Source organism: Squalius cephalus (genome assembly GCF_949319135.1).
Source record: "Squalius cephalus genome assembly, chromosome: 4".
NCBI classification, from domain to species: Eukaryota; Metazoa; Chordata; class Actinopteri; order Cypriniformes; family Leuciscidae; genus Squalius; species Squalius cephalus.
Window position 1 is genome coordinate 11,207,006 of NC_137125.1, and position 25,448 is coordinate 11,232,453.

The 25,448-nt window shown below is 41.0% G+C and overlaps 1 protein-coding gene across 1 annotated transcript in view; it reads left to right on the forward strand.

Annotated features, from left to right (window-relative positions):
- The window catches only part of LOC307157621 (uncharacterized protein), a gene marked incomplete at its 3' end in the record, with an annotated part of 41,180 nt that overhangs the window by 9,917 nt on the left and 5,815 nt on the right, over positions 1 to 25,448 (forward strand). The window contains exon 3 of the mRNA XM_079869548.1: positions 8,175 to 9,096. Coding sequence (XP_079725674.1) covers positions 8,175 to 9,096 — 922 coding nt within the window. The remainder of the gene's footprint in view (positions 1 to 8,174; positions 9,097 to 25,448) is intronic.

Genomic DNA, 25,448 nt, shown 5'->3' on the forward strand with positions numbered 1-25,448 from the left:
GTTGATTTTAAAGTGTTATGTATTCTGATAACACCAAAATAATTAAAATGATGTGCAAAAATAAACAAATTATTAGTAAAACACGCCCCTCTGCCTGATGCAGTTATTTAGGTTATTCTAAATATATACTTGAAACTAGTAGCATAGAAAATGTTTTCAAAACATGCACATTGTGGAATGGTTTCCTTTGCTGCTCTATAAACCTAGTGAAGGAGACCATGGTTTCTGTGTGAACTGATTATTTTGTAGACATCTTTTGAAAATGAAACAATTGCGTGAGTTTGAGGAAGATAAAATTAATTAACTTTTTAAATTAATTTTTTAAAAAGGAAGTCAGAGTTGCGATAATATATATACTTTTTTGTATAAAAAAAAGAAAAAAAATACGTAATTATGAGAAGTGCCCTTTATTTCACTTGAGCCCCTGCCCCTCAAAATGTCTGTGCACGTCCCTGGCATCCACTATCCATCTAGACAGTCTTTGCTTAGTGACTGGATCACATTTGGATCGGCCACCAAAGCAGATAAATTCTCAGCGCTCTGACAGGGCAGAGAAGATTAACCTCCCCATCCTCGGCAGAAGGGGGAAGGGCTAATAATGTAATAACCTGTGCTCTGAACGACGTTGAGAGCACTTTGGGTACATAACCATGCCTGGGTTTGAGGATGACCCTGGAGTCATCTGGTCCAAACTCCAGACATGAAGGGCTCACTGAGAGAGCCTGCAGATCTCCCACCCGCTTGATAGCGAGAGAGGTTTAAGATCAACCAACTGGAGCGGTTCAAAGGGCGGACCCTTCAGAGCCCCCAGGACCACCAGGTTATTTCTTCCTATTGATTGGCCAGCCACCAGAGCATGATGCGCTGCAATAGCTGCGTCCAACAGCTCCTGCAGGAAGGAGAGCACCACAGATACCTCTCATGACTCGGGTCAAAATGATTTTTCAATCACCAGCTGGAAAAACCCCACCACTTCAAAGCATAAAGGCGCAGAGTAGATGGGGCCCTGGCAGAGATAGTGCTTAAGACCTTCTTAGGAAGGTCCCTGGGTACCCGTTTAGGGGCCATACATGGAGGGGCCATAAGCCGGATCGAGGATGCCATATTGTCCCATTGGCCTGAGAGAGGACTTTCCTCATTGGAACCGGCCAAGGGACTGTGTCTGATAGCTAAACCTGGTACGGAAACCACGGCCTGGATTTCCAAAAAGGGACTACCAGAAGGACTGGGCATCCGCTCTCCCTGACCCGTTTGATGACTTGTGGAATCATCGAGACAGGGGGAAAAGTGTAAAGGGGGCAGTTGTGCCAGGGATGGGCCAGCGCGTCCCTAGTCTTCGAGAAGAACACTGTGCAGTGGGTGTTTGTTCTCGAGGCAAAAAGGTTGATTTCGGCCTCTCCGAACACACTCCATATCAGACTGACCGTCTGTGAGTTCAGGAACCACTCGCCCAGGGGAATGTTCTCCGTGAGAGCATATCTGCACCCAGATTCTGAATGCCAGGGATATGCGTTGCTCTCAGAGAGCTCAGATTGGTCTGTGCCCATAAGAGGTCTCTCGCCATGGCATGCAGGTTGCCTGACCTGATGTCACCTCGGCGATTTATGTAGGCCACCACTGACATGTTGTCTGTGCTGACTAAGACGTGGTGACCCTTTAGGTTTGACAGAAATGCTTTTGGGGCAGAACAAACTGCTTTCATTTCCAGACAGTTGATGTGTAAGCTCTGCTCTGTGCTCGACCAGAAGCCGGCTTGCCCTCGTGCAGCGCTCCCCAACCCAGGTTGGAAGCATCTGTAAACACCACTTTCCTCCTGGAAACTACTCCCATGGTCACACCCTCGAGGTACCAGTTTTGAGCCCACCAGGGAATCAGGGTTCTTAAACAACTGTGATTTACCATGATGCGCAGGCTGCCTAACTGCCATGCATGGTTTGGCACACGGCGTTTCAGCCAGTGCTGCAGCGGGCGCATGCGCAGTAATCCCATACATAGTACTGACAATGCTGCTGCCATGAGACCGAGAAGTTTCTGAAATTTCTTTAGGGGCCCGCGCTCTGAACGATGCTGCTAGCACCTGAACCGAGAGCGTGCGCTCTTGTGTGAGCCACGCTGCCATCGTCACAGAGTCTAAAACTGTGCCCAGAAAGACCACGCTCTGGCTGGGGGTCAGTTTGCTCTTGGTAACATTGATTGTGAGACCCAGGCATTCCAAATGGCCGAGAATCAAATCCCTGTGAGCTAGTAGCTCGGTTCTCGACTGTGCCAGCACTAGCCAGTCGTCGAGATAATTCAGCACGCGCAATCCCTGATGTCTCAGGGGAGAAAGCGCTGCATCCATACACTTCGTGAATGTACGGGGTGCTAGTGACAGACCAAATGGCAGAACGGTGTATTTATAAGCCTGACCCTCGAAGGCGAACCTCAAGAATGGCCTGGGACGAGGGTTTATCTGAATATGAAATTATGCATTTTTCAGATCCATTGTGACAAACCAATCCCCCAGCCGAACTTGTGCAAGTATGTGTTTGATAGTCAACATTTTGAAAGGCCGTCTCATGAGAGCCTTGTTCAAATGTCTCAAATCTAGTATGGGTCTGAGACCGCCGTCTTTTTTCGGGATTAGAAAATAATAATAATAATACCCTGATATTGTGATTTGTGCACGAGTGTTGGACTGACTGTACAAGCTTTCGCCTGAGGGGAAGTCAGTGTTACAACAGGGAAGGGGCCACCTTGTTGAGGGGGACCGTGAACCCGTAGTTGTGATTGTGAAACATACTCTTTTTGTGGTTTATTTGGGTTGCCGTGAAAATGGCGTTTGTTTGTAGAGACACGCTTACTGCTGCGGGCCCGTTTACAATAATAAAATCCCCAGCCGCCTGAACTGAACAGGGAGCTGTGGGAAGTTTTGCAGGGTTTTTTGAGGGTAGTCCGGCTAGCGTGAAACATGAGCCCTCTCTCTTCACCTTTGGTGCTAGGACGACATCGGCGGCACAGCATCAAGCACAACGCTGGGACGTGGGCCCTGATGCCGGGGCATCGGGAAGCGTTTCACTGGTCGCAGCTGGCGGAGGGTATCAGCCGCAGGGCGGGGCTAAGAGACCTGCTTCGCCGGCTTGGCTGGATGAGGTGAAGATGGTGCTGGCTTGGGTTTGCTGGACGCTGAGCTCGAGCGTTTCGGCAAGAAATGTCGCATGGCCTGGGACGCCTTCTATGCCTCTATGTATCTTTCATAGAACCCCTTCACCGCCGGGCCGAAGAGGCCAGAGCTGGATACAGGGGCGTCAAGGAACCTCATTTTGTCAGAGTCCTTAATCTCAGTGAGATTAAGCCAGAGGTGGCGCTCGAGCACGACCGAATTTGCCATGTTCCTCCCGATGGCCTGTGCTGTAGCCTTGGTGGCACGCAATGCTAGGTCTGTGGCACTTTGGAGATCGTGGAAGGCCTCAGGGGCCGGGCAAGCCTCATCCATGGATTGGAGGAGTTTGGCCTGGTAGACTTGCAGCACGGCCATCATGTACAGGGCCGAAGCAGCCTGACCGGAGGCGGAATACGCGCGTCCAGCGAGGGCTGACGTGGTTCGGCAGGGTTTGTTTGGGTGAAAAGCTCTAGCTCGCCAGCTAGCAGCTGTGTTCGGGCACAGATGAGCGGCCACGGCCTCTTTGAGGGGCGGCAATGACTCATAGCCCTTTTCTGCTGCGCTGTCCACAGAGGAGAGCGTTGCGGAAATTGAAGATCCGACACGCGCTGAATAAGGTGCGCGCCATGCCTTGGTCAGCTCCTCGTGTACCTCTGGAAAAAATAGCGCGGGCTTGTGACGAGGGGCCTGCTGGCGCCCCGAGAGAAACCAGCCATCCAGCCAACTTTGAGGAGGTTGACTTTAGTTCTGAGACGGCCTTTGTCAGGATCCAAAGCATGGTCCTGGTAGCTGACACTATGTTCGCGGACTGAGAAGCCGTGACGGGGTCAAGAGAGCCTGGCCATTCCTCTTCAGACGTGCTCGACGGATCTGCCGAAGGAGATGAGGCCCGCCACCATTGGTCGCACCTCAGAGGCACCCGCGCCATTGGATGTGCAGTTGCTGCAGCACAGCCTATGAGCGAGCCAGATGCTCAATGTGCTAGCTGTGCAGCTGCAAATGCGTTTTACATATAAGCTTCAGTAAATCGAGGAAAAGGCATTCGAAAGGAAACCTCTATATTTGCTTTCTTCCAGCTGCACTCCATTTTTCTGGCTGCTCTCTTCAGGGCCCAAGTGTGCTCGTTGTACCACGTCGTTGGACTATTTTCTTTAAAAAAAAACTTTAAGGGCATAGAAGAAACAATGTCTAAAGCGCTGGAAAAGAGAGAGTCAATAGTTTCTGTTGTAACATCGAGTTCTTACAAGCTATGGTTTGCAGAGGAGTATAAACTGATCAGGATGATTATTTATAAAGCAATATTTAGTGGAATAAATTATAGTTATACCATATTTGTAACAGGGAGTTGGTTTTGCAGCCTTGGCTAAATGTAGTATACATGAGACTAGATAATGATCTGAGATGTCACACAATTTCATTTAATAATGAAATAAAAAATAATTTAATGAAATAATAATAATAATTTTCCTTGGTTGTATATTTAAGCTGTGAATATTTTCAATTTCTTTTGTGTATTTCAATATTCAGATTTCAATAAATAGAGGGTTACTTAACTACCCCAGAATTATGGAAGAATTGAATTGAAGGAAATTACTGGTTATCCCTGCATTTGTTTAATACACTTTGCTATTTTGGAGAGTTAAGAAGATTTGTCAGGCTGTGAGGAAATACAAAACTGGCATAACAGTACAAAAATATCTCTCAGGGGGAGCAGGAAGAAAAGTAGAGGACCTAATACTGAGCCCTGTGGTACTCCATAATTTTATTTGATATATTTGAGACATAAATGGCAAATTTTAAATGGGTCTATAATGATCTTCTCCTGGGCTCCTTGTTTTTGTTTTTTTGTTAACCAACAGTTTAAACATTTTTAGTTGAGTTAACAATATCGTGAAGAGGTTTTGAGATTGCATGCAACACTTATCTTAGTGTGTATTAGGGGTGTAACGATACACCAATGCTATGGTTCGGTTCATATCACGGTTTTGGAGCCACGGTTCGGTTCGGTTCTGTTTGCTGTGGGGGCAGGGTTCATGGCAAGGCACCACCAGCAATAATAACTAATTCATTTTTAACTTAATAAAAACAACAACAATTTAACTTATTAACTTTATCTTTATTAATTTTAAACATTGGCTTCACATTTCTTTAGAGCAGTTAGCACACCTGAGTTAACTCAAATGAAAAATGTCTCCACTGACTTGTCAGAAATAAACTGCACACCGGAGTAGGGTTGCCAACTTCAGAAAAGTAAAATGCGGGACAGTCGTGGTTCTTTATAGGAAAATGAGGGACACTCAAAATATTTACTGTATCGCACAATGTACATCATTTCAGTGTCTGCAGACTGTAGTTATATGTTTAAAAGGTTATCAGACAAATACATTTGTATTGCTTAACCTATTTATGTACATTTTAATTCTAAAAATAATTTGAATGTCATACAAAAAAAATGTCACATTACAAACAAACCACCATTCGAAATAACAGCATTTATCTGAAATGGAAAGCTTTTTTAACATTATCCATAGGCCTACAGTTCAAAAGTTTGAGGTTAGTAAGATTATTTTTTTTGGGAAAGAAATTAAAGAAAGTAATTGCCTACTTTTATTCAGCAAGGATGCATTACATTAATCAAAAGTGACAGTACATTTATAGTGTTACACAAGCTTTCTATTTCAAATAAATATCTTATGAACTTTATATTCATCAAAGAATCCTGGGGGAAAAAAACCAAAATGTTTTAAACATTAATAATAATCAGAAATGTTTTTTGAGCATGTTATTCCCTCAGGTAGATTACATGTTTTCTTGCGTGGCTGGATGTTGGACTCATGAACAATAATCACGTTGTTTGCATTCGCCAAAATTGATTTGCCGAAATCAAAACGTGGACAGTGAAAGGGAATTACCGTTGGCGTGAGACGAGTCCGGCTTGAAGCGGAATCGACCAGACGGCAGAGGATTATGATCGCAAATCAAACAATGATTTGTCTCAAAACAATGATTAAAAAAAGCTCTGATTTGTCATCATATTGGATGCTGACAGGAGTCGGTGATCATTCTCAAGTCTCGTGATCAGCACTGCTGCTGTTGCTGCTGTATCAGTCAGTGGTTGTGACCGCAGGGTCTTCACTCTCAATATGCCGCGGAGTTGCCATCCTGAAGTGCGTAGGTAAACTACCGAGCGTGATCGATCACCCAAATCATGTGACATGCACTTTATTTAGTAAATAATATTATAATAATATTTAGTAAAACTACAGCTCTTATTAGTTGTTAAAACTGTACTCATTAATCACTATTTAATCAAATGTCAAGGAAGAAAAAAATAGTTTTGTGACAAAGTGAAGTGAGAGTTGGGCAGCAGGGGGCGGGGCGCGTTCGGTTCGACATGAGAGTCAAAGAGTATAGAAGCCCAAGAGGCGAAACTCAATAGAGCGCTCCATAGCAACAGTTGCCCCCATGACGTGACGGCGCGGCCGCCATTATGGACTGAAAACTGAAGGAAAACGCCGAAAAATAATGGGAGTCAATGGCACTGAACCAATTTAACATAACAAAAACTTAACATAACTTATTTTTTTCTGGCCGTCATATCTAAATATGAAAACAATTTAAAATACATTGAGGATGACCGACATTAAATGACAGAAAATGTTATGTCTATGTGTTGGTTATGCATGGCCTAATTACCCTTAGGAAAATAGTATTTTGGGACAAAATATTACTATAGAAGTACTATAAGACTACTATAGAAATACTATAGCGGCTCTAGGATATTATAGAGGTATTACAGAACATAGCATACTTCTGTGATGGTCTGTAATACCTCTATAATATTTTAAAGCTGCTATAGTATTTCTATAGTAGTCTTATCGTACTTCTATAGTATGTCCCAAATTACTATAGTATTCCTATAAGATTACTATAATATTTTGTCCCAAAATACTATAAGATTCCTATAGTACTTTTTCGTAAGGGTATGTCCCCCACCGAATCGGCTTCATTAGCATACCACTTACGGTTTGCAAAGATACAATTATAAAATTACTGCAAACCTTTAATCTATCAATATTTATGTTCTATTATGCATTTTCCTTGTTATATGAATAACAGAAATTCATGAAATAATATATAGGCAGACACACAGTAATAAGATATTTATTCAAATGTTGATTTTGAAATGAGTGAACATCACCATATGATTTGGAAAAATAAATAAATAAAATTATAAATGAACATTTCTAAAGACAGTTAATCTTTTACATAGAATATCACAAAAATATTAACAACTTGTTTTTTCAACATCTTCAGTGAAAGTGCACACAGTGAACGTTTTAATGGCAAGAACAAAAACAATCTGTGAATGTCCTATTACAGGCGGAAAGGTACAAAAAAGATGTGCAATTTAGCAAGTGCACACATGAACTATAAACAGTACTAAAATGGAAGTGGTGCCATAATATCTCAGTAATTAATCAGACACCACCATCTATTGTGTGTGCATTTGTGTATGAGATGTTGTTTTGTATTTTTTTCTTTTTGTAAGAGAAGAGGCATTGACAGATTGGAAGCATTAGTCAAAAAGATGTGTAATCTAGCAAATGCACACATGAACAAAAAAGAACATTTCAGTCAGGCATTAAGCAAAATTAAGTAATCACTACTTCTCCTGTCGCAAACCATCAACATAGTATATTGTTATTTCTGTTATTTCATTTTAAGCTGGTGCGGGTTTTTGCTTTCAGTCCATAATGGCGGACGTGCCTCCGCAGCGCCATCTACAGACTGTTACCCATAACACAACAGAGTTTCGCCTCTTGGGCTTCTATACTCTTTGTGAGAATATCGCAGTTCGAACCGTGGCTGTTGTATCGCGGTTTTCCGGTTCGGTTTGAATATCGTTACACCCCTAGTGTGTATAGTATGTAACATATATGTTGTTGCTTTGATACTGATGATTTTGATGTTTGTTGCTTTGTACCATTAAACTGGGCTTAATTTGTATTTGTCTCTTTTTTCGCATCAGACTTGATGGCACTGAAAAAGGAGAGTCAAGAACTGAATGAAACAGAAGAGAAAGACCAGTGTGACAAAAAGGATGATCTTATTATCGACAAGAAGTCATTTAGTTGCTCACAGACTGAAAAGACTTCACGAAAAAGAGCCAATGGACGTGATTTGACCTGCCAACAGTGTGGAAAAAGTTTCAACAGAAAAGGAAACCTTAAAGCCCACACGAGAATTCACACTGGAGAGAAGCCTCACACCTGCCAACTGTGTGGAAAGAGTTTCACTGAAAAATGGAATCTTAAAATCCACATGAGAATTCACACTGGAGAGAAGCCTTACACCTGCCAACAGTGTGGAATGAGTTTCACTAAAGGAGCAACCCTTAACAGGCACGTTAGAATTCACACTGGAGAGAAGCCTTTCACATGCCCTCAATGTGGAAAGAGTTTTACAAATAAAACATCTTTTAATAACCACATGAGAATTCACACTGGTGAGAAGCCTTTCACATGCCCTCAATGTGGAAAGAGTTTTACACATAAACCAACTTTTAATATTCACATGAGAATTCACACTGGAGAGAAGCCTCACACCTGCCAACAGTGTGGAATAAGTTTCACTCAAGAAGTAGTCCTTAACAGACACGTTAGAATTCACACTGGAGAGAAGCCTTTCACCTGCAAACTGTGTGGAAAGAGTTTCAGTAGGAAAGGAAGCCTCAAAAGCCACATGAGAATTCACACTGGAGAGAAGCCATACCTATGCCCTCAGTGTGGAAAATGTTTCACTCAAAAAGGACACCTTAAAGGCCACATGAGAAGTCACACCGGAGAGCAGCCTTTCACATGCCCTCAGTGTGGAAAGAGTTTTACACATAAACCAACTTTTAATAAACACATGAGAATTCACACCGGAGAGAAGCCTTTCTCCTGCCGACAGTGTGGAAAGAGTTTTACACATAAACCAACTTTTAATAAACACATGAGAGTTCACACCGGAGAGAAGCCTTTCTCCTGCCGACAGTGTGGAAAGAGTTTCACTGAAAAAGGAAACCTTAATAAACACATGAGAATTCACACTGGAGAGAAGCCGTTAACGTGATCAGTGTGGAAAGAGTTTTGCACGGAAAGTGAACCTTGATTCCCACATGAAGATTCACATTTAATTGTAATCAGTGTAACCAAAAATGTGAGACCCCATTTTTGTTCATTGTGTGGGAAGTATTTAAAATGACTCTAGAAGATATATGTATTTGTGTGAAATTTAGGCTACGCTCATGCCGCAACTGAATTTGGTCCAAATGGTTTTGCCCACCTCCTTTAAAAAAACTGAGTGGTTGCAGTAATCGCCCTCTAATTTTGACTGTATGGAGTCACTCTATTCCATATAAGGATGCCTCAGAATCAAATATTAGTAAAACTTCTGTCTTGCTGTGAAATTCTCAGGGCCCAGGCAGAGTAGGCAATTGCCTTGGGCTCGGGGTTTGATGCAGGGTTTCCATTACCGTCCACCAATCTAGACAGGCATAGACAGACAAAATACTAGGCTCTCTGTCCATTGGATGTAGATGAATTGTCATTCACCTGTAATGAAACCATTGTCGCCGTATCAAAGTGGGTACATTCACAGGTACAGTGAATGACATTGAACAGGAGCTGACTAGCATAATAGTAATGTAAAAACAAAGAAGTTTGTATTAAAAGTCAAAGATCAAACACACTGGAGCAGTGGTTCCCAAACTTTTTAGTGTCCACCCCTTGAGGCGTTTACCATCCTTCAGCATACCCCTTACTTTCCACTTAGACTGCAGTCATACCTTTTCCATTATGGGACAATATTTGCCCCCTAAATTTATTTTTTACCTTTATAAAACAAATAATGTTTTAAATATATAAATAATTAATAGAGAAATGCAATAATGGTAAAAACAAAGTGATTCTTTTAAATATTAAACTAAAACCACCAATAGGTGGCCATAAGTCACAGTTCTAAAGGGGTAATTCACCCAAAAATGAAATCAACCCCCTAATTTTTATTGACAGAGTTTCACTCTTCGGTTGGTGCTGAGTGATTCTTCGCTTCAGAAGGGCTTTATTAACCCCCTAATGCCAAATGGATTACTTTTATCATGGATGGATGGAGGCCCAATCCCAATTCTATTTTATACCCCTTCGCCTACCCCTTACCCTTGCCCCTTGAAACAGAGTGGCAAGGCGTAGGTGTGAAAATATTGGGACACCACTACTACACTGTTACACGTCATTACACATCGTTGCTAGCGCCTACGTCACAGGAGATGCGCCAATGTTTATCACAAACTTCCAAGATGCCGTCGTCAGCTGTAGTCTTGCGTGAGTTACAGCTATTTTTTTGCATTTTTCTTCTGAAGAATGTTGTGTTCACACCAAACGCGAATAGAGCATCTGGCGCGAGTGATTTGAATGTTAAGACGCGTTTGCGCGTGTCTGGAGGTCTTGCGGCGCGAATGAGGTGTTTAGCGCGGCGCGGTGGACACGAATTCGCCTCATTTGCGCGTCCACTTTGCTTCAAACCTTTGCTTTTTACACGCGTCATATTGTTAACGGACTTTAGCGATTTTTTTGCAACCGTTTATTTGAAGAACATGACCGTAAATATGAACACAAGATTGAATGTGACATAAAGAAAATGATTATTGGCAGTCATGTTGCCTCTGTAGCCGGTGTATGCAGGGACATTTCTCATACCCCTTCGTTTGAAGTGTGGTCCCGAAAAATCTTCGTTTCAAGGGCTATCTGGCCCCTCCCCCTCCCCTATCCAGTGATGAAATGTTTTCTGTGTTGACAGAAATCTTGGATGTCCATGACCTAACTGCTGGGATAATCACACAATGCGCATGACACGTCCAGTTCGCGAACTAATGACTCCTTTGAACCGATTCATTTTAATGAATGGTTAAAACAACTGATCTTTCCAACACTGAACTCAGGAGACGTCTGAATCAGTGTATAACTAATCAGTAACACTTTACAATAAGGTTTGCTTACTCAAGCTTAAGCTTTAAAATAAATAAAACCACTTGTTTTTTTTGAAAAGCATTTGACTAAATTTTCCACACAGTGCTATCAAGAATCGATAAGAGAATCGTTAAAGAATCGGATCTATAAGCAGAATCGTCAGTGGCATTATTATTGATAAAATCTCATCAATTCCCATCCCTATGTGAAGACAGTAAAATTATAATCAAACATTAAAGAACATATATGTTTTTTTTAATTTGTTTTTTTTAGAGTTAAAAGATTAAAACATTTTGCTAACATGAGGTCTTGTGTCACTGTCAGTCTAATTACATCAGTGCAAAACTAGGGTATGCAGATTAAGACCACTATTCATCAGCATGCATTGATTAATCCCATGGCATGTAGCAAAAAAAAAAAAAAAAAAAGGTGCAACCAAATCATATGCTGGTGCGACCAATTGAGAAAGTTGGCAGCACCAGTGCAACCAGTGGTAAAGTTAGTCTGGAGCCCTGGTCAGAGGACCCCCTGAACAGAGCCATACCATCAAATTTCAATTCAGGAACATCAACTTGTTTGCAATCTATTCAATAAAAATTCTTAAATAATTTTTATTGTGTGTGTGTTCTTGACTTAATGGACCTGACAGAACTGTATTTATGAATGAATCATTGAAACATTCCCTTTGCCAATACAACCTATCATATGCATAGTGTGGATCATACGCTGCTTGAGTGGATGCAGTCAGTTTTGATGCAAAAGATGAGATCATTTGATTGGATGATGTCATGTATTTACAGCATTTAGACAGAAATACATGCTCAGTTTTAATGTTATTTTAAAGTGGGTAGAATTAAATGAATGGCAAACCTCAGCATTTTGTTTGTGTACCCCCTCTGTCACCTCACGTACCCCCAAGTTTGGTAACCACTGCACTGGAGCATTTGAATGTTTCATAAAAGTACTTAACTCTGTATCTTCCAGTTTCTGCTGATGTGTGTGATTATTTCACCACACGGTGTAAGTGCTCTAAAGTAGTGTTCATGATGCTGCAGTGTGTGTGCAAGACCTGATGATTAAGATCAGAATGAACCTTTATTTATTTGTATTAAATATTTTAATCAGTATTTTGTCTTTTTTTTATTAGACAATCATTTCACTGTATGTAATCACACATTTATGCCAAAATTCTTAATTTTCAAAGTATTTTTTTCAATACTTTTATCCCTTAAAACTCATCTTTGATCACCAAAAATCTATGAATATGAACATAGAATCTGGTTCTATGAATATGCAAATGAGCCCCGCCTCCACTCACTCACAGCAGCTCAGAGATCCACTCAGTGACGATCACACGTTGATCTGGGGTGCGTTTCCCAAAAGCAACGTTAGCCAACTATTTTCGCAAGTTCCGTCGTTATCAGCATAGTTCAATGAGTCAGTGTTTCCCAAAGCCATCGTTCTAACAAACATTCGCAAACAGCCAGGGATGGGCAGTATTTCAGATACATGTATTTAAAATACGTATTTGAAATACAAAATACTATTTTGTATTTTGTATTTTACAGCCTTTGGAAAAAATCAAATGTAATTTGTATATAAATATTTATACATTTTCAAAATACATAAAATACTTTTTGCCAATCAACCTCTTTATCAGGGTATTGATTTTGTGCATCAACTAGTTCAGACATTCACTAGCTCAGCATTGGATCAGTGATTTTTTTTTTTTTTTTTTTTTTTGGAATAAGGTGAGAATGTCATGATCAATTCTACTTGTTGATTAAAGTTAAAATAATGCATTATTCACTTAAGTTAACATGAAAGAATAAAAAGAGCACAGACAAGTGGGAAAATAGCATAAGCCAATCAGTCTTGACCAGTTGTTGATTTTTATCAACTATAGCATAATCAGATTAGGCTAACGTTACAATGTGTACAAAGTAAAAGCAATTAAAAATAACAAAAATTTACAGTGTCCTTTTTTTATATATATATTCATCACCTGTGATCCGTCGCAGCACAGATTTATGTTACAAGGTAAACAATACTTTTTCACCATTGACGCGAGGATGAAGTTATACTAGAGGTCGTTCTGGCGTTATGCACAACCATGCTATGGTTAGACAAGCAACTATAAAACTTCGAATTTACACAAATGAATTACAACAGGCTGAATTACCTGTCGAGAAGAAAGCAGGCAACCTCGGCGTCCGTTTTAAAATCTTTTCTCCTCATGAGCTCTTTCCATCTGGGAAAAGTTACTCCAATATTGACTATGGTCTAGCTGATTTGTCTGTCGTGTTGACGTTTTAATTCTCTCTTTCAAATGTGAGCACGCACACACACACACACCACACTATCTTTCAAATCTGCCGGCACTCGCGAGCTCGCGAGTAATCTCCCCCTCGCATTCGTCACGGTGTCACTGAGTGAAAAACGCAAAAGGCGAAGCTTGAATTTACAGGTATGTCCCTCTTTGGCTAATGTAGTTTCAAGATGGAGGGGCAACATGGCGACCGGCATTCGAACCCCTCACCCGTATGTACTTTCAATGGCAGATTATAAACTTAAGAGAATACTTTATTACTTGAAAGAAGTAAATATACATTAATGAGCACATATATTTTTGAAAGAACTAAGTGTTTTTTGCTAAGAATCAACTAAAAAAGTTACACAGTGTAGCTTTAACTTCCACCTCCGGCAGAGCTTCGACCAGATCCCAAGGGAGACTGGAGACATGGAGTCCGAGTGGACCATGTTCTCAACCTCCATTGTCGACGCGGCCACTCGGAGCTGTGGCCGTAAGGTCTCCGATGCCTGTCGAGGCGGCAATCCCCGAAAGCGGTGGTGGACACCGGAAGTAAGGGATGCCATAAAGCTGAAGAAGGAGTCCTATCAGGCCTGGTTGGCTTGTCGGACTCCTGAGGCAGCAGACGGGTACCGACGGGCCAAGCGGATTGCAGCCCCGGGTGGTTGTGGAGGCAAAAAAAAGGGCCTGGGAGGAGTTCGGTGAGGCCATGGAGAAGGACTATCGGTCGGCCTCGAAGAGATTCTGGCAAATCGTCTGGTGCCTCAGGAGGGGGAAGCAGTGCCCTACCAACACTGTTTACAGTGAAGGTGGGCAACTGTTGACCTCGAACGGGGATGTTGTCGGACGGTGGAAGGAATACTTCGAGGATCTCCTCAATCCCACCATTTCTTCCATTGAGAAAGCAGAGGCTGAGGGCTCAGAGGTGGACTCGTCCATCACCCAAGCTGAAGTCACCGAGGTAGTCAAGAAACTCCTCGGTGGCAAGGCACCGGGGGTGGATGAGATTCGCCCCGAGTACCTCAAGTCTCTGGATGTTGTAGGGCTGTCTTGGCTGACACGCCTCTGCAGCATCGCGTGGCGGTCGGGGACAGTGCCTTTGGACTGGCAGACCGGGGTGGTGGTCCCTCTTTTTAAGAAAGGGGACTGGAGAGGAGAATACGGCCGATAGTAGAACCTCAGATTCAGGAGGAACAGTGTGATTTTCGTCCTGGTCGTGGAACACTGGACCAGCTCTATACCCTCTCCAGGGTGCTGGAGGGTTCATGGGAGTTTGCCCAACCAGTCCACATGTGCTTTGTGGATTTGGAGAAGGCATTCGACTGTGTCCCTCGCGGCATCCTGTGGAGGGTGCTCTGGGAGTATGGGGTCCGGGGCCCTATCTGGTAAGGCTAAGGGCTGGTCCCTGTACGACCGGAGCAGGAGCTTGGTTCACTTCCTGCTTTGCTACTGTTCGGACGCTTTTGCCTACTGCTCCGCACTTTGCTCTATCGCTTTCGTTATTATTACATATTATCACCTAATTTTAACTTCATTGAATCAGCATAGTGCTCAGAACGCTTGGATTACTATAAAAAAGCAGAATTATTTTCATTCCTTCAGAATTCACTGAAGCTTACATTCCGAGGAAGAGAAAACTGAACTGCTTACATTCCGGCGGAAGAGAAAACATTCACAAGGATAAGAGAAAATGCGTCCTTTTGATTCTACTTGCTGTACTAACTGCCAAAAACTTTTACAAAGGATTACAGTTCTTGAAACAAAGCTAATGGTAGGATCAAACCAGACGGAACCCACAACAGAGTTTCATCATGGACAAATACAGCGCACAGCCGGTGAGTGTCATGAATTTAATGCTCCTCAACAGAACATACCTAGTGCAGAGAAACAAGCCGATCGACCTACAAACCGTTGGTACAAAGAGGGGGCAAAACCCAAAAATAGAGACATTAGACTCTCTCAGGCAAAAATAGTTTCATCTACACCATACACAGCTACAAGGATTACAAACACTGGTCGTCTTCCACAACCTATTCATCTTAAGAACAGATTTGAAGTATTATTGAATGAGGAATGCTCAAATTTGTTAAATGTGGATGAACACAGACAGCCAGGAGCTCACTCTGATACTAACAGGCGCTCAAGGTCAAGCAGACAGCGGCACTCAGCTCAGAGCGCAGCCGAGGTCAAAACATTGATAGTTGGGGACTCTACGATCAGAGATATCAGCTCGAAAGATACAACTACATGCTGCCTTCCACAAGCAACAACCTCTGACGTAAACAGAGAAATTCAAAACATTTTGATGAAACATAAGACTGCAAATCGACTCATCATTCATGTGGGGAAGAATGATATCCATAAAGAGCAGTCAGAACAGCTTAAGAAGGATTTCAATGAACTTTTTGAAACACTCAAAAGACTGAAAGTACAAACATTCATCAGTGGACCACTTCCAGCTAGAGGAAGTAACAGGTTCTCACGGTTGCTTGGGCTTAATTCATGGCTGCAAAAAACCTGTAATATAAAAGGAGTGAACTTCATAGACAACTTTAATCTTTTCTGGAATCAGAGGCCACTGTTTCAACAAAATGGCCATCTTCCAAACAAACTGGGTTCAAGAGTGCTAAAGGACAATATCCTTTTCTCCCTTCATCATCCTTCTGCCAATCCAATCAACCAGAATGGCACACACTCACCTGGACACAGTTTGAATGACCACAGGACTTCACTTCAGGACTTGAATGGACATGCGGCTGACACATCTCACAAAGACAATGATAACACCATGCAGCCAAAACAACTTCTGCTCACGGACACAACTTCAGCTGAGCCCTGCCCACTGAGCTCACCAGAGTCACACTGTGACATATTAGAAATGTCACAAGATTCAGCTCCCAAGGACAGCATATTACAGCCTCGAATAACAACAGATTCAGCACCCAAGAATGACCAGGGAAGCCAGGACAGTACATTACAGCCACCAGTAACAACAGATTCAGCACCCAAACACGACCAGGAAAGCCAAGACAGCATATTACAGCCTCCATTAACACCACAGCCACTCTCACCGCTATCACTATCTCCTACATCCCCATTGATGTGTTTCTCAGAGAAAATGGAAAAACTAGTGTATGCTGGAACCCAATTCGCTGGAAGCCCCCAGATATCAACCAGAAAAACATCACTACCACCAAAGTCTATGAGCGCAGCTCGCCCTCTCCCCCCTCCCCCTCTTCCTCCTCCTCGAGCATTAACCCCCTGAGGTCGGCAATCACGCCGGCGTGATCTACTCGTTTTTTTTTTTTATCAGTGCAAAATACTCTGTTGATTTTGATTTTACATACTTGTGTTGTACATCATTCAAAGCTGTTAATGTCTTCTTTTATTTGTGTACACTCATAATAAAAACAAAATGTTGTGTTTTCCGTAAAACAAAGAAAATAAACATGATGCGCGTTCTGCCGTCTCTCTCAATGTGAAACTCATTCTGAAACGCGACAGAAAATGACCTGTAACTCAGCGAATGTTTGTCACACAGACTTGAAACGCATGTCTATACAACGCTTGGAATCTCTATTTTTAAAGTATGTAAATAATATAAAAAACAAATATTCTATTTTTAAGTAATCCATACGAAAGCAGCGGCATGTACAGTTTCTCAAACGCGTCCTCATTAAATTTCATTTGAACACGCCTACGAGCGCACGAGCGATTGACATGCAAATGATCCATGCGGAGAAACGCAGACCTGTAAACGCCCTCATCACCTCAAAACAAATAAGCAGAGACTTCGTAACTTACTCCTTACTGTGTTTGAAAGACGCGCCAGAGCTTACATTGGATTTAGGCTACCTCAGAAGAAGAAGAACGCGATTTGAAGACAATAAAGATTTAAGGTAAGAAATTTTTACATATTAGTTTGTTATTGTTGCATAAATGTCACATTGCAGTTGAACTGTTGCTAGATATATGGGGAATATTATAATATTTAGACCCGTGGCGTGTTTACTGTTAAGCCTACTGTGTTTGTGGATATCTGGTCAAACGTAGATATGTATGGTAACCATAATGTTTTATATTTGAGCGCGATCGCGTTTGAATGTATCAGATTTTGCAGCGCGATCGCGTTTGAATGTATCATTTGAACATTTGAAAAGCAAAACGCACCAAACGGCTTCATGTTTTTACTATTATCTCATTTCATATCATCATAACGAATGGAAACATTTGAAGTAACATGATAATCAATATATTTTTCTCTAGCTTGGTTGTTACTGAAATATTTTGGAAGATTTATACTGCTATCTATTGTTATTATTATTTTACCCAGCACTGCGCATAGCTTATGCCTACAAGGCACAACAAACCTTGTGTTCATTATATTATATATTGTTGGAAACATTTGTGTGTGTGTGTGTGTGTGTGTGTGTGTGTATTTTGTGAACTTTAAAAAGCAATTTTAACCAGAAAAATCTAATATTTATTTCCAAAATCGTGCAGGCCTTTCTCTTGATATCAGTATGTTCACTTTTTTTTCAGGGCCCAGATGCCACTGAGTCCTGCCGACTTCAACATTCACATGAGTCTCTGGAACATGAACATGGTAAAGTGAAAATCAAACACCTTGGAAATTAAAGGTATGTATAATGTTTTTAGGAATGGCACAAAGGTCTGTCTTTGAAGTGTTTTTTTTTGGCATTTGTTGTGTATCTTTGGGTTATGTTGTGTTGTAAATAAATCCAAACAATTTAAAAGCCATTCTTTTTTAAATCTCCTCATTTACAGTATTGTGCAAGGTTGCTCAGAATGACAGGGCTATTACTATATTAGGATAGCTCCTAATAGGGCCGTTGGGGAGGTTCTTTGTCTTTCTCAGGTGAGAAAAGCTTACATATTAATGAGCTGCCGCATAAGGCTTTCTAACACAAAACACGTCGTAAAATTTTTAAATCAATATATTGTCTTCTCTGAATGAGCAGTCAGGGTGATTTTCACATTGTTTTGGAGCAAATATTCTAGGCTACGTGATACAATTTTCAAAAGTCTTGTGAAGAAATAATCAGTATGGGTTTCATGGCCTTATTTCAGTGAGAATTTTTTTTTGTATTTTCACAAACCACGCATAAATGTCATTATCTCAAAACTACAAACTTTTACATACATGCTGTTGATATATTGTTGTAGCAGAGTTTGTGCTGAATACAGTTTAATTAGACTTTAGCCATGAAAATGTCACAAGTAACAGAAATAACCAGAAATGTCAGAGCATGTCAGAACACCTCCAGGGCCCAGAAAACAGCTCAGACCTCAGAGGGTTAAAGATGTCTTTCAATGTAAGCAAATATCATTTGGTAATTACCCGTCTTTCGAATATCTGGGTATTGTGTTAAAAGGTGCTCCACGGATTTTACTTATCACTATTTACAGGCCTCCAAAATACTCTTCAGCCTTTGCTGAAGACTTTACAGAACTGTTATCAATAATTTCCTCAGAGTTTGACAGTTTCACTATTGCTGGAGATTTTAACATTCACATAGATAATGCAGAAAATAATATGGCAAAAGAAATCAATACTGTTTTAAAAACTTTTTATCTGATTCAACATGTACATGGGCCCACACACAATCGTGGACACACTGTTTGACTTCCACAGCGGAAGACGCGGGCCAGGACCAGAGCTAGGACCTCTCCGCCCCTCCCGGCCTTCGAGATCTCCACCCGGAACCGCTTCTCCCCTCTACGCGAGACGGAATGCGACGCTGTGATCATCGGCAGTTCCATCGTCCGGCATGTCCGTGCTACCATAGGTAAAGGTAAGGTTCGCACTCACTGCTTTCCTGGTGCTCGTGTTCTCGATGTCGCTGCACAGGTTCCCGGGATTCTGAACGGTGACGAGCCCGTCGGAGCTGTCGTGCTGCACGCGGGAACGAACGACATCAGGCTACGGCAGTCGGAGGTTCTGAAGAAGGACTACAGGAGCCTGATCGAGACGGTACGCAGTACATCGCCTGAAACAACGATCATCGTGTCTGGACCGCTTCCCACCTACCGACTAGGACACGAAAGGTTCAGTAGATTATTTGCTCTAAATGAATGGTTAATGTCATGGTGTAATGAACAGAGACTGCTCTTTGTAAATAATTGGAATCTTTTCTGGGAGCGACCTAGGCTCTTCCGTGCTGATGGCCTTCACCCCAGCAGAATCGGAGCGGCTCTTCTGTCGGACAACATCTCCAAGACGCTACACACCATATGACTAGTAAGTCAAAGTCCAAATCACACTCTTTGCTGTCCAAACTTAATTGATATAAGTACCAATGTGGAACATTATATTGAAACTGTGTCTATTCCTCGTTTAGTGAGATCAAATAATAAATCTACTGCAGGATCTAAGAAAAATCTAATTGTGATTAAACCAGAAAATCTCAATATTAGTGAACAAAAACAATTTATAAAGCTAGGTCTGTTAAACATCAGATCGCTCACACCTAAGGCGGTTATTGTAAATGAAATGGTCACAGATAATAGTTTCGATGTACTTTGCCTTACTGAAACCTGGCTTAAACCAAATGATTATTTCGGTCTTAATGAGTCTACTCCTCCTGGATACTGTTACAAGCATGAGCCCCGTCTGATTGGTCGTGGCGGTGGTGTTGCTATAATCTATAAAGATATTCTTACTGTTACTCAGAAAACAGGTCACAGGTTTAATTCGTTTGAAGTACTTGTGCTAAATGTTACTCTCTTAGATGTAAGAAAGAAATCCATATTATCTCTAGCCTTGGCTACTGTATATAGACCGCCAGGGCCTTACGCTGATTTCCTAAAAGAGTTTGCAGACTTTCTCTCAGATCTTTTGGTCAATGTCGATAAAGCATTAATTGTTGGAGATTTTAACATACACGTAGATAATTCAAATGATGCTTTAGGGGCTGCGTTTACAGATTTATTAAACTCCTTTGGGGTCAAGCAAAACATAACTGGTCCCACTCATCGTCTTAATCATACGCTAGATTTAATTATATCACATGGAGCCGATCCAACCGATATAGATATTATACCGCAAAGTGATGAAGTCACTGACCATTACATGGTCACTTGCATACTACGTACCGCTGAAATTTGTCATGTTGCGCCGCGTTATCGACCAGGCAGAACAATCCTTCCAACAACTACAGATCATTTCTCAAATAGCTTACCTGATCTATCTCAGCTGCTCAGTGAACCCAAACAAACAGATGAACTAGAGGAAATGACTAGCACTATGAGCACCATTTTCTCTAGTACATTAGACATCGTTGCACCAATTAGATTAAAAAAGGTTAGAGAGAAAACTAAAGCACCATGGTACAACAGTGTTACGCATGTTCTAAAGAGAGAAACTCGTAATTTAGAGCGTAAATGGAAACAAACTAATCTAGAGGTCTTTAGAATCGCATGGAAAGACAGTATGTCACGTTATAAAAAGGCCCTAAAAGCAGCCAGGGCTGAGCATCTCCGCAAACTAATAGAAAACAACCAAAATAATCCTAGGTTTTTATTTAAAGGGGACCTATTATGCCCCTTTTCACAAGATGTAAAATAATTCTCTGATGTCCCCAGAGTGTGTATGTGAAGTTTTAGCTCAAAATACCCAACAGAATTTTATTTACAGCACGTTTAAATCATCATTTTTTGGGTCTGTGAAAAACGCACTGTTTTAGTGCTTCTCCTTTAAATGCTAATGAGCTGCTGGTTCACGGCACAGGAGGCGGAGCCTAAGCAGCCGCGATCAGAGCCAGAGAACAGTAAAGATGATAATAATAAAACAGACAGTCACAGTAATGGTGTTCATTTCGACCATAAAAATGCCTACAGAGTCAGAGAATATATGCTGTATGGAGTTGGAAAAGGTATAGTTTAGTTTAATTACGATTATAACCTATTTGGCATTGCTTGTATACACTATTAATGCAAGCCTGCTGTAGGACTCCGTCTGACGATCTAATTGTCTGAATGATGACACAAAATATACTGATGAGTTTAATAAAGTTTACTGTATGTCACACAAAAGATGAAGCATCAGTTTTTCTTCAGAAAATCACTGTTAGAGCTGAGTAAACAGTATAAGAAGTGACTTACATAAGTTTCTGTTGAGTTGAGGGAGGATTTTCTTTGAAAACAAAATGAATCCACCTCTCGTCTTCAGTGGCTGGCAGATTTCAAGAGTAAATAGAGAGAGCTATGTGAATGAATACATCCAGCTACAACACCTTCAACGCTTGGGAGATGCTTCGACGCTTCTCGTGAGTGCATTGCTGCAGCAATGGCTGATGTGTACAACTCGCAGTGAACTCGATCAGGGCGGGTCTAAGTTATAACGGCAGTGTCAGTCAACACTCGGGGGCGGGGCCTGTGGCTTTAGTGATGTCACTAAAGCCACATTCTGAAAACGGGTCGTTTGGAGAGACTGCTTTTGATTTATGGAGATTTAAAAAAAAGGAGTGAGTGGATTTTTATCACTGTAGGGTGGTTGTGTACACACACTGCCAACACACATTTATGTCCAAACACCATACAAAAGTGAATTTTGCATAATAGGTCCCCTTTAACACCGTCGCTAGACTAACAAATAAACAGACGTTACCGGAGCAAAATATTCCGTCACAGTGTAGTAGTAATGATTTTATGAATTTCTTCACTGAGAAAATAGAAAGCATCAGAAACACAATTGTAAATGTACAATCTTTAATGGTGTCTTATGATTCAGCCTCAATTATCACCCCGCAAGAACAATTACAGCGCTTTGCAACTATAGGACAGGAAGAGTTAAATAAACTTATCATTGCATCTAAACCAACAACGTGTTTATTAGATCCAATACCAACTAAACTACTGAAACAAGTGTTACCTGTAGTGGAAGAGCCTCTTCTCAATATTATTAACTCGTCTTTATCCTTAGGTCATGTTCCAAGAATATTCAAGTTGGCAGTTATAAAACCTCTTATTAAGAAACCACAATTAGATCATAATAACCTAGCAAATTACAGACCCATTTCAAATCTTCCATTTATGTCTAAAATACTAGAAAAAGTTGTGTCCGCTCAACTGTGCTCTTTCTTGCAAGAAAATGATATCTATGAAAAATTTCAGTCAGGATTCAGGCCGCATCATAGCACTGAAACTGCGCTCGTTAAAATCACAAATGATTTACTTTTAGCTTCTGACCAAGGCTGTATCTCAATACTAGTTTTACTTGATCTTAGTGTTGCGTTCGATACTATAGATCACACAATACTCTTAGACCGACTACAAAATTATACTGGTGTTCAAGGACAGGCATTAAGCTGGTTCAGATCATACTTATCAGACCGTTACCATTTTGTCTGCGTAAATGGGGAAAAATCGAAGATAACGTCAGTAAACTATGGTGTACCGCAAGGATCTGTGTTAGGCCCTCTGCTATTCTCAATATATATGCTGCCACTTGGTAATATTATAAGAAAACATGGAATTAATTTCCACTGTTATGCTGATGACACTCATTTATATATTTCATCACGACCAGATGAAAACGCTAAATTATCCAAATTAACAGAGTGTGTTAAAGATATAAAATACTGGATGACATGTAATTTTCTGCTATTAAATTCAGATAAAACGGAGGTATTACTTATTAGTCCAAAAAACTGCCCACAAAACCTCTTACAATACAACTTTAATTTAGAAGGGTGTCCTGTTACTTTATCCTCTACAGTAAAAGACCTGGGTGTTATATTAGACCGCAACTTGTCTTTTGAAAATCATATTTCATATGTTACAAGAACAGCCTTTTTCCACCTTAGAAACATTGCTAAGCTACGTAACATGCTATCTGTTTCTGATGCAGAAAAGTTAGTTCATGCATTCATGACCTCGAGACTAGATTACTGTAATGCTTTATTAGCTGGTTGTCCTGCATCCTCAATAAACAAGCTACAGTTAGTCCAAAATGCCGCCGCTAGAGTTCTTACTAGATCAAGAAAATACGATCATATAACACCAATTCTGTCGTCTCTACATTGGTTACCTATAAAGTTCCGTATCAATTACAAAGTATTGCTACTGACTTATAAAGCCCTAAATGGTTTAGCTCCCGTGTATTTAACGGATCTTCTATCGCCCTACAATCCATCGCGCTCTTTAAGATCACTAAATTCGAGGCTTCTGGTCATTCCTAGGATATCTAAGTCCACTAAAGGAGGGAGAGCTTTTTCACATTTAGCTCCTAAACTGTGGAATGGCCTTCCTGATATTGTTCGAGGCTCAGACTCGCTGTCCCAGTTTAAAACTAGATTAAAGACGCATCTCTTCAGCCAGGCATTCACATAATACTTACATTTTATACTACAGTTGAATCAGATTGAATGCATTAATATTGCGAACAGCAGCTACGCTAATTATTTCCCATATGCTTTTCTGTTGTTATCTCGGGACGCTAGTCCCGAGGTAAATACAGATCGTCAGCTCCAGTTTGTATCCAGCCTCTCATGGAAACTACAGATTCTCCAACACCCGTGCAGAGACGACTCGGCGCCTGTGAAGAGACGACTCGACGCTGGCGATGTTTATGCCCTAAATCAATACATGATTAACTAACTGTATTTCTCTGTGTACATTTCTGAAATGCACTTTCTGTAAAGCTGCTTTGAAACAATATGTATTGTGAAAAGCGCTATACAAATAAATTTGAATTGAATTGAATTGAATTGAATTGAATTGAACACACTCTAGATTTACTTATCAGTAAGGGTCTAAACATTTCATTGAATGATATTAAGGATGTCGCACTCTCTGATCATTACTGTATTTTCTTTGATTTATTGATCTCTCCTGCCATTGAAGTTAGATCTGTGTCTGTCAAGAAGAGATGCCTAAATGAGAACACTAGTGTACTATTTATGAAGGCCATATCCCTAAGACCGAGCATATCTGCTGACTCGGTTGATTCTCTCCTTGATTCTTTTAACTCGAAGGTTAAAAATGTAATTGATGATATTGCTCCTGTGAAAGTCAGGAAGAATGGTAAACAAAAAGCACCTTGGAGAAACTCAACAGCAGTGCAAATTATGAAAAGACAATGCAGAAAATCAGAGCGCATGTGGCGAAAGACAAAACTTGTAATCCACTATAACATCTATAGAGACACCATTCGTGCTTTCAATATGGAACTAGGCAAAGCTAGACAGACTTTCTTCTCCAATATCATAAACAGAAACCTAAATAATACTCGAAATCTCTTCGCTACTGTCGACAGACTAACAAATCCCCCAAGCCAGATTCCCAGTGAAATGCTCTCCGACAGCAAGTGTAGTGAGTTTGCTACCTTTTTCTCTGAGAAAATCAATAATATTAGAAAGGTGATCAGCACATCCTTGAGTTGCGCTGGGGTCAGTCAGATCAGACTACAACCTGAGAAAGTAGTTACTATGTCTGATTTTGAAGAAATTGATGGCAAAATTCTGAAAGAAACCGTTCAGCACCTTAAAACATCAACCTGCGCCCTTGACACACTTCCCACATCTTTTTTTAAAAGTGTGTTAGACTGTTTAGAAGCAGATCTCCTAGAAGTGGTAAATGCCTCACTTTTCTATGGAAGTTTTCCAAACTCTCTTAAAACTGCTGTTGTCAAACCCCTCCTGAAAAAGAGCAATCTGGATAAGACCATATTAAGCAACTATAGACCGATCTCAAATCTTCCTTTCACAGGCAAAATCATTGAAAAAGTTGTCTTCAACCAGCTGAACAAATTCTTAAACTCAAATGGATACTTTGATAATTTTCAATCTGGCTTCCGATCGCATCACAGGACAGAGACAGCGCTCATTAAGATAATAAACGATATTCGCTTAAATACTGATTCAGGCAAATTATCAGTGCTGGTGCTACTCGACCTCAGTGCTGCATTTGACACTGTAGATCACAAAATACTTCTAGACAGGCTGGAAAACTGGGTGGGGTT